The sequence below is a fragment of the Pygocentrus nattereri genome, chromosome 16 (genome assembly GCF_015220715.1).
Source record: "Pygocentrus nattereri isolate fPygNat1 chromosome 16, fPygNat1.pri, whole genome shotgun sequence".
Classification (NCBI taxonomy): Eukaryota; Metazoa; Chordata; class Actinopteri; order Characiformes; family Serrasalmidae; genus Pygocentrus; species Pygocentrus nattereri.
Genome location: NC_051226.1, coordinates 14,810,476 through 14,820,501, shown reverse-complemented (window position 1 = coordinate 14,820,501; position 10,026 = coordinate 14,810,476). Strand labels below are relative to the sequence as shown.

General features: G+C 38.9%; 1 protein-coding gene across 5 annotated transcripts in view; it reads left to right on the top strand.

The window, feature by feature from the left end:
- Positions 1 to 496: 496 nt before the first annotated feature.
- The window catches only part of ank1b (ankyrin 1, erythrocytic b), a 113,037-nt gene continuing 103,507 nt past the window's right edge, over positions 497 to 10,026 (top strand). For 2 of the 5 annotated variants that reach the window (XM_037545765.1, XM_017718098.2), the window contains exon 1: positions 497 to 926. In XM_037545765.1, the coding sequence (XP_037401662.1) occupies positions 801 to 926 (126 nt within the window). In that variant the 5' untranslated portion in view covers positions 497 to 800. The remainder of the gene's footprint in view (positions 927 to 10,026) is intronic. The other 3 variants (XM_017718097.2, XM_017718096.2, XM_017718099.2) reach the window with 3 other exon arrangements.

Here is a 10,026-nt window from a genome sequence, read left to right as displayed (position 1 = left end):
ATATATCGGTACAGACGGATATATTGAGCAGCCCTAGTGCAAGTGATGGTTAGACCATTACAAATAGCAGCATAACATTAAATTCTAATGACCGGTTCCTGAGAGGCTTGAGTAGAATGCATCTGAGAATATTATGAATGAGGCTGGAATGGCTCAGGCTTATGAAAAGCAAATAGAAACGAGGCAGCCGATCCTATATTTAAAATGAAGTCTTCTCACACATCATGCTAACGCTTTATGAAAAACCCCTTCAGAATGGACAGAAAGCCATCTGTCAGGCCTGCGCGTGCACCGGCCAGTTCATGTGCGTTTGTATACAGGTTCTGGAGCTCAGCACAAAAGGAGGAGACAGGAATACCAATAGACGAGTGGAGGGAAGTAACGGTTGTGGGGAGAAGAAGGGATGATGACGAGAGAGAGAGAGAGAGAGAGAGAGAGAGAGAGAGAGAGACGCTGAGATGCAGCAGTATCCTCTTCAGTGCTGAGTCCAGTACTGCGTGACTGGTTGTGTGCTGGGAGAGAGAGAGAGTGGAGGAGGGGGGAGGGGAAGGCTCGTGCGTGGATGAGAGGCAGGCGGCAGGAGCAGCAGCTCTTTTGTGGCGCGCGCTGCTGGGGACTAGCCCGCGAGCAGCAGGGCGCTCTGTCCAGCCAGGCGCGCGCAGCGCCGCCATCTCCAACACACTGGCAGCCGCAGGGACTGGGACAGCGACAGCAGGGACAGTGACAGGGTCAGGGAGAGAGACAGGGACGGAAACCTCCTCGGCCAGGCGCGCTCACGCGGACACGGGCGCAGCGGCACCATGGCGCAAGCCGCCAAGCAGGTACGCAAGAACAGGGACCTAGCGGAGGCAGCGGCCCAGGAGCAGCGCGAGAAGGAGGAGGAGAAGATCAAGAAGAGGAACCGCTCGAGGGACCGCAGGCGCAAGGTAAAAATATAAATCATTTAATAAATAATTAAAGGCCCGGGCTGCTGCCTTGCCTCCTCCCGCCCTCTCTGCTTCTTCTTCTGCCTGTTCATCAGACACAGCCCCGGTCGCGCGCCTTTTCTCTCTGCGCCTTCATCTCTTTACTTCTGCGGGGGAACGAAAGGCGTGAACACTTCGCGTTCACGCGCACATTCACACCTACGGCTCGTTGCATTCAGCAGACATGCATAGATTAGTTGTGGTGAAGCATCGCTGAAGCATCAGCCTGAGGATGGAGGGGAAAAGGGGGCGGCGGTGGGAGGGGGTATCATGTCTGAGAAGACTGGTTAAGTAACCACTCGGTTCTTAGGAGGACTGTCTTGCAGTACAGCTCGCTTTATGGTTTTGCAGCTAATATCATGCGTGTCTGAAGCTGCAGCACATGCAACATGACCTGCCCCTCCATTCCGCACGCGTTATGTACTCAGTATGGTTTCCTGTGACTTCTGTATTCACTATAGTTCTATATTGGTTCTCTATTCAGTATGGTTCTATATTGGTTCAATATTCAGTATGGCTCTGTATGGTTTTAATGGGTTCTATACTCAGTATGGTTCTGTGTGGAGCCTGTATTCAATATAGTTCTTTGTTGGTTCTGTATTCAGTAAGGTTCTCTGTGGGGTTCAGTATGGTTCTCTGAGGGTTCTGTATTCAGTATGGTTCTTTGTGGTTTGTATTCACTATGGTTCTGTGTGGGTCTGTGTTCAATATGGTCTGTGTGGTTTGTATGTTCATCATGGTTCTCTGTGGGTTCTGTATTCAGTAAGGTTCTCTGTGGGGTTCTGTATGGTTCTCTGAGGGTTCTGTATTCAGTATGGTTCTTTGTGGTCTGTGTATTCAGTATGTTTCTGAATAGGTAATTTCTTCAATATGGCCCAAAAGGTCTATGTATTTGTTAAGGTTCTGTATGGGTTCTGTATTCAAATTGAGTTTATGTGCCTGTAGTCAGTAAGGTTCTGAATAGTGTATATGTTCAGTATGGTTCTGTATCATGGTACTGTGTGGGTTCTTTATTCAGTATGGATCTGAGTTGATTTATTTGTGTATGGATCTGAACTGTGTGTGAATCCACTATAGTTCTATGTGGTCTGTGTCTTCAGTATGGGTTATGTATACAGTATGGTTCTGAAAGGGTTTATGTATTCTGTATGGCTCTGAATAGTCTGTGTATTCACTATGGTTCCCTTTATCTGTGTTCAGTATGTAGGTATGGGTTCTGTATTGAATATGGATCTGAATGGTTTTCAGAATGGTTTTATATGGTCTGTATATTCTGTATAGATTCGGTACTCAGTATAGTTCTGAGTAGATTGTGTATTCAGCGTGGTTCTGTTTGGCTTGTGTATTCAGTATGGTAGTGTATTAGTTCTGTATTCTGTATGGTTGTGAATGGCTTATTTTTTCAGTATGGTTCCATATGGTCTATGTTATCAGTATGGTTCTGTATGTGTTCTGTGTGGTCTATGTGTTAACTATGAAGCTGAATGGTGTGTATTCACAAAGGTACACATTTGGCATTCACTGTAATGTGGTTATATATGGTTCTGTATTCAGTATGGTTCTGTATGCTTTATGAATGTAGTATATGTCTGTGTGCTTTGTATACTTGGTATGGCACTATATGGTTTATGTAGCCTGTTCACTATGGTGATACATACTTTATGTATTCAGCTGCTGCTTCTCTGTTAGCAGTGTGCAGCGGGCTCTATTGTTTCCGGCAAGCTTTCTGGATGTTCCCTCTCTCTGTATGAGGCGTATTAGCTGTGCCTCTGTGAGCTGAATGCATACAACATTGCTATATGCACTCAGACGTGTAATGTCTACGCCTGGTGTTATAGGAGTCTCTTTGATGAAGGCTTAGCTAGAGAGGGTTGTATGTGCGGCTACTGCTTTAGATGATCCTCCAGAGACTGGCCTTTTGGGCTGCTGCTGTGCAGTACCAAGCATGCTGCTGTGCATTAGGCTTTTCCACCAGTGTGTTTACGCTGCATATGCAAATGGATACGAGGAACATTTTCAGACATGTCTACCATGCTGCACTGTTGTAGTGCTGTGCAGACCGATGCATTTGCTACTGTTTTTTTTTTTTTTTTTTTTTTGAGGGAAAGCCTCTTTGATGTGTTTTGGGTGCAGTGAGAGCAGGGCAGTTGCAGTCCACCGCTACACGTGACTGGAGAAAACAAGACAAGCCCACTGTGACCATTGTACATCCTCGAAACTCAGAAAATCTGTCAGGCTAGCATTTATCAGTGCCAGCACTCAACTATATGATCAGACAGAGAGCTGAGGGTGGGAGGGAATGTCAGTGTCATAGCAATTAACAGTCATATAGATAAAGATGGTGAGCGAGAGATATCTATCTATGCTCCGGCCACGAAGGTGTTTGTTCATAGCAACTGTTGTGAGGTTGGGCAAGCTTTGGAGAAATACGTTGTATTCACCACTATATTCATTGTTTCCTAAATGCTGTGCTCCTGCATTGAAATGTGTTGTTGGAGGTCATTTAAAATAGACCAATTAATTTTTTTAAAAACATGCAGATTCCACTTCTAAGCTGCTTCTCCTTCTGGGTCGTGGGGGTCAGTCAGTAACAGAAAAAGCAAATTTTAAGTAACATAAATACAGATCAAACAGACTGGATGAAACTACTGGCGATAATGGTGAAGTCTTCTTGTGTTTGGAGTAACCAAACCTTCCTCAATACATAAAGTTAAGTTTTTTTAACTTAAGTCAAATTCAGCTGCTCTCAGTGGATTAAACTCATTGTGGGAAAGTGAAAAGTGAATATATATAAAAAGTGAATATAGACCCATTCCAAAAAATTTGAATATCATGGAAAAGTTGATTTCCATAATTCCATTCAAAAAGTTAAACTTTCATCGATTATAGATTCAGGGCCCACAATTTAAATGATTTCAAGTATTTATTTGTTTATTTTTACATACTTTGGGCTTCCAGCTCATAAAACCCATGAAAACAGGAATTCAAAAAATTAGAATACTGTGGAGAAATCAGCCCAAATTTTGCAGGGCATGAATGTTTTAAACTGAATGTGATACACTAATCATCTACTAAACTCAAAGCACCTCCACAGGTTTCCCCAGGTGTCATTAAATTGCTTCAGTTTGGTTCAGTTGTCTCAGTTCGGTTCAATATGGGGAAGACTGCAGATATAACAACTGGCCAGAAGACCATCATTGATACCCTCCATAGGATGGGTAAGCCACAAAAGTTCATAGCTAAGGAGGCTGGCTGTTCACAGAGTGCTGTGTCCAAGCATATCAATGGAAAGTCTAGTGGAAGGACAAAATGTGGCAGGAGAAGATGCACCAGCAAAAGAGATGACCGTGGGCTTCAGCGGACTATGAAAAAGAGAAGATTCAAGAATGCAAATGTAAAGAATGTGGCAGAGATCCAGAAAGAGTGGAATGAGGCAGGAGTCACAGCTTCAAAAACCACCACATTCAGACGCGTCCGGGAGATGGGCTACAACTGTCGGGTTCCTCGGGTCAAGCCACTTCTGAACCTGAGCCAATGTAGGAAGCGTCTCAACTGGGCCAAGGAGAAGAAGGGCTGGACTGTTGGCCACTGATCCAAAGTCCTCTTTTCCGATGAAAGTAAAGTGTACCTTTCATTCAGGAATCAAGGTCCAAGGGTTTGGTGGAAGACGGGTGAGGAACAGAACCCAAACTGCTTGAGGTCCAGTGTGAAATATCCACTGTCAGTCATGATTTGGGGTGTAATATCTGGTGCAGGTATTATGTAAAAATAAACAAATAAATACTTGAAATTGTTTAAATTGTGGGCCCTGAATCTATAATATATGAAAGTTTAACTTTTTGAATGGAATTATGGAAATTAATCAACTATATTCAATTTGATATTCAAATTTTTTGGAATGGGTCTGTAAATGCCACTGTTAGCTAATAAAGTTTTTAGCATAAGAATTGGGAATGTTTCGCAATTATATAGCAAATTATATAGCATTATTTGCTACTATATAGCAAAACCTTTATACTAATTTTATAATAATCAGCATGATTCTGCCCATTGCATGCAGGAATTATAATGTTGATACTCCAGAACTGCTTATGTTAATCCAACAATACAATACAAAGTTCAGTACCATAGTTTAATAGCTTAATAATCAATGCTGAGCACTGATATTTATCCACTAGGAAAGAAAAGCTTAAAAATAGTATTTAATGGCCTTCTTTGACCATTGCATGTTTAATCACATAGAGGGTTGCTAACATCAACAACAACACCAGGGAAGCCCTCTTGACAGCTGGACACTTTCATTTTCACTAGAGTTCTTGAAATGGTGGTCAGCCACTGGTGAAGAAATATGTTTCATGATAATCATATTTTGAGCTGACCTGTGGTACAGTCCATGTGCAGTAAAAACATTAGCACTCACTCTCTTCATTTCTTAAATGGTGTTTCATTGGTTAACATCATGAAAGTATTTTAATCCAAAATTTTCATGATCACTCCTCCATTCCCTTTAAAGAGTCAAATAAATGTGTAAAATCTTTTATTCCTGAGGCACAATACTAGGTCTAGAGCAGTGATGTTTGTGTTTGTAAGCTTAGAGTGTGTCTATATTCATATGAACATTACAGAGCACAGGTTTAACTGCTTTAGCACTTTCTTGTGTATGTGAAAAACTGCTGAAATTAATTTCTAAATAATATTTCATAGCGCACACAATGTTGTTTAGAGTCTGTGTTGCCTCTCGTCATATATATACATTAATGACTATCCTTAAAGGAACTACACATACTGATTTTGTAATGAAATTGTATGGGATCCATTTCACACTGCCTGGATAGTTTCACTTCTTTTAAAGAAAAGCCTGTGGCAAAATGGCATTTTAGTGCTCTGAAGTGCCTTTTAATCTTGAGTGAGATGCCTGAAGTAGTATTTTCAGGTAGTAGGAAGGAAATTGGCATTGTGTAGATGATGTTGTTGTTCACCTATAACCTACATTAATTACACAGCATATTGTAAAACACTAACACTGACACAATGGTGGGTTTAGTGATGCTGGGGCTCTAGGCAAAATTCAGAAATGTGGCCCCCTGGACACACATTTTTAAACTGCTTAGGGTCAATATATATTAATTACATATGTTAATTAGTCAATATGTTTAATATTTCTGATTTTGAGATTGTTGTAGAAATATTATAAGATTATTTCACTTATTTATAGACATCTTTACATACGTAATTGTATTATGTAAAATTATTTCACTGTGCTGGCAGATAATATTACTCGCTTTAACAAATCATGCCTATGAAGAGCAACATTATCTATCAATATAGTTAAATCATGAGGTACAGAGTAATGAGAAGTAATGTAATGAGAGTACATTTTCCAGAAAGTAATTAGCAATTACCTCTCAACATTTAGAAAATTACAGAGAAGAACTACCTCTCCATACTGTAGATTATCATTTAATTGCCTTTTTGTCATCACGTAGCAGCATGTAATAGTACATTATGGCTATGGCTGGCAGGGGTTGAAGGGTTTACTGAATTACTAAAACGATCACTACAATCACAAGTAACATCTATGTGTAAAATTATTGTGATCATTTTCACGTTATTTATCTATGGGTTCATGGGGCCTGTAGATGGCTGCCTAGCTTTACGTAGCGCAAAGACCACCAAAAATCACCATTTTGATTTTTAAAATACATAATTTCATTGTTTCATCTTGAAAGTCAATTCTTGAAAGTCAAAAAAGTTTGTCAATTGGATAGTGATTTGTTTTTGGCTCTTTATTACAGCACATTGGACTGGAAATAAACAATAATTACAGTGCTAACATGATGAATGTCAGCTTTATTTCAAGGATATTTCATGTCAACCATAAAAGAATCTGAGTCCTTTTTTATACAGTACTTTGTATAAGTCAGTAAAACTGATTCATTTTTTCATGAGATGTTTCTGAGGAGAGTAGATATGAGATAGTCCACTTGCATAAGAATGGGGAAAGTCAAAAGAAAAAAGTGAAAATTTAGGAGTTTCAAAAATTATTAAAAGCTGATAGAGTACCAAAATTATAACTGTCAGATGAACAGCATTTAAAGCTTTCATCTTTGTAAGAAAGGAGAAAATCGAGCTCGGATCTGAAAAAATCCACAGTTGTTTTTGTATATCCGTCCACTGTGAGAAGACAACTCAACACTAAGAGTCTGAAAGAATGTGTAGCTGCCAAGAAGCATTTATTGAGAAAAAGAAATGAAACTTTAAAATTAAACAGAGCGACTGGTGTCCTCAGACCAATGGACTGTCCAGTCCAGAGTCGAGACCTCAAAATCATTAAATGTGTTTGGCTCATAAGAGTCAGAAAATGCAATCAACATCTAACGCAGAACTTCAGTTCACACAGAAGTGTGGAAACCTGCAGATTTCTTTGAGAAAATGAAAGCAAGCCTGAAAGCTAAAATAAAGGCAAATGTACTAAATATTGAAAAAGTCAATATTATATTTAATTGTTGAAGCTACTGTGTAATTGTCTGTTAAATCTGTATTCAATGCATGATACAGAAAAATGAATAACCTGAACTTAATGGTTGTTTTGACTGGAAATTAAATAAATGAATGGTAGTCTCTGACCTTTGCACAGTACAGTATTCAACCCATTTTAGAGCAGTATCAGTAATTTAACAGTCGTAAAACATCATTTTTGTTAGTCTTTGGTTATATTCAATGAATGAAGAATTTTAGCTGAGTTTTTTTTTCCCTCAGGTTTCTCAGCAACTAACCCACCTGCTCATTTGGTTTCTGGTAGGGTGCTTGTCTTGGCCAGTAAAAAACATTCTTCTTTATGGCCTGAAAATTCTATAGTTGTTTTAATAGTATTAACAGGTATTTGGGTGCATCTGGGAAGTGCAAGTGTTTTGGAATTTTTTTGCTGCTACCATCAACAATCAGACAATCAGTAAAGACAAACAATCCAGTTCCACTGGCAGCCGTACATGCCCATATTTCAAAAAGGTGGTATGCTTCAGATCATAATCAGTTTTTTCCCTCTCGCTCCCCCTCTTGCTGCCGATATGTACTCTGCTACAGGTTAATCCAATCTCATCTGTTCATAAGAGTGTCCAAGAACTCTACAGGTGCCTTTATGTACTTTTAAATAAACTGTAAGCTGGCCTAGCTGTTCTTGATAGTTATCAGTGGTTTGTATCTGGTGGTAAACTGTACTGTCATATTCTTCTTTTTATGGTAGACCTTTGGCTGCAACTCCAACTTTCTGGATAATGTTGTTGAACTGTATAAAAGTTTCCTGACAAAGTATTTTTGTCATCCACAGTTGCTGCCTGGCAGGTTGTTTGTTATTGCTAAGCTCCAGGTACAACTGTTGATTTTGGCACACCAAATGTTTTGGCAATTGTTTACGCTTTCCAGTCTTAGAGTGGTTAGCTTTCTTGGCACTGATACTTGAGACAACAGCCAATCTAGACCTAAGAACACATGCCAAATTAATAAATCAACTGTAGACACTTTATTGTCTCACCTTCGACTGACCTTATGATACAACAACACATCTGGGGAAGAAATAGTTGGTCAGCTTCTTTTTGTGCCCTTAAATGGAGAGGCTGTGTGTAAAAAGGGCTAAATTCAGATTGCTTATTTATTTAATATAGATGCAAATACCTTTTAATTATATAATTAAAATTGATTACTTGATTAAAAGAATTGTTCATTGTTCTTTTGCTCAATGATTAGGTTGCTGTTTGAATGATAAACATGGTATCTGCAGGACATTATAAAGCTGTGTGTAGCAGTCTGAAAATTCTTCACAAGGCCACTCAAACTGCTTTTGTGCACATCACTGAAAAGGATATTTACACCAGCAGTATCTCTCTAATTGCACATATCTTTGTAGTTACAAATGGCATGTATGCAGAGTTTAGCTTTTGTTTAACTAGATCTACGTTAAATAGTTCAGCAGACAGCTAACAGATTAAGACATCGTTCCACAGAAATTTACATTTAGGCTTTACCTGTAAAACTGCAACAGGATGGGTTTCATGAACAGGGATTAAGCTTAGTCCTAGAGTATTTTCCTTTCAATGAAGAATCTTCAATCAGAGTGATGTAAAGTCCAGGACTAGGCTTAAGGCATGTCTGGGAAGCTAACCCACAAAATACAAAACATGACACTTGAATGTCTGTTACAAGCTTCAAATGTCCATGATTTAGGACTGGCTTAAGCAGAGTTAAAACCAGTGTGGAAAGTGAATGTGCAACATTCTAGCTTGGTGCTAAAATGACCTTGAAATTAACATTATCGTAGTGGTGGTATTCAGGTCACTTAAGGTAGAGATTTTCGGATTGAACACTACTATACATTTATATACATGACTGTGACGTTCATGAAACGTGTGAGAAATGAAGTAGCATTCGTTTCTCAAATGTTAAAAATGAGCATTAAGTTGAATTTGCTGATAGCTGCATACCATGATGATGCATATTTTAAATCCTCATACTTGACTCTCTTACATTAAGAAACTAATGGACACACATATTTCTATGCACATTTTGCCACATAGTATTTTCAAAAGTTTCCTTAATATCTTTTTAGATTTTTGAAAGGCTCTGAATGCTATGTTATTGTTCAGTTAAGTCTATGTTTATAATTTGCCCTTGAACAAACAAACAGTCAAAACAATTGGCAGATTACTTTATTACTTAATCACCCTAAATTAATGCAGACTATGCTGGAGCCTCATAGTCATTATTTAATGTAAAATCCAATGTGCTGGTGTACAGCACCAAAAAGTACAAGAACTGAGCTTTATGACATTTTTTCAATTATTTCTGAATACCACTGATAGTATATTTGTATATATTAGGGCTGAGTCCATCATTTATGTTACTAATCAAGTCATTGAGGATACAAAGTCTTTCAAAGACTCTAAAATATGCTATTGGGAAAGGATAAACTGGGAAGGTTAAAATGTATTTAAATAAATATAAAAACATTATGTTGGGTAAAGTATGAGATGTTAATCTGATCATTTAATTTGACTTTGTATGCATT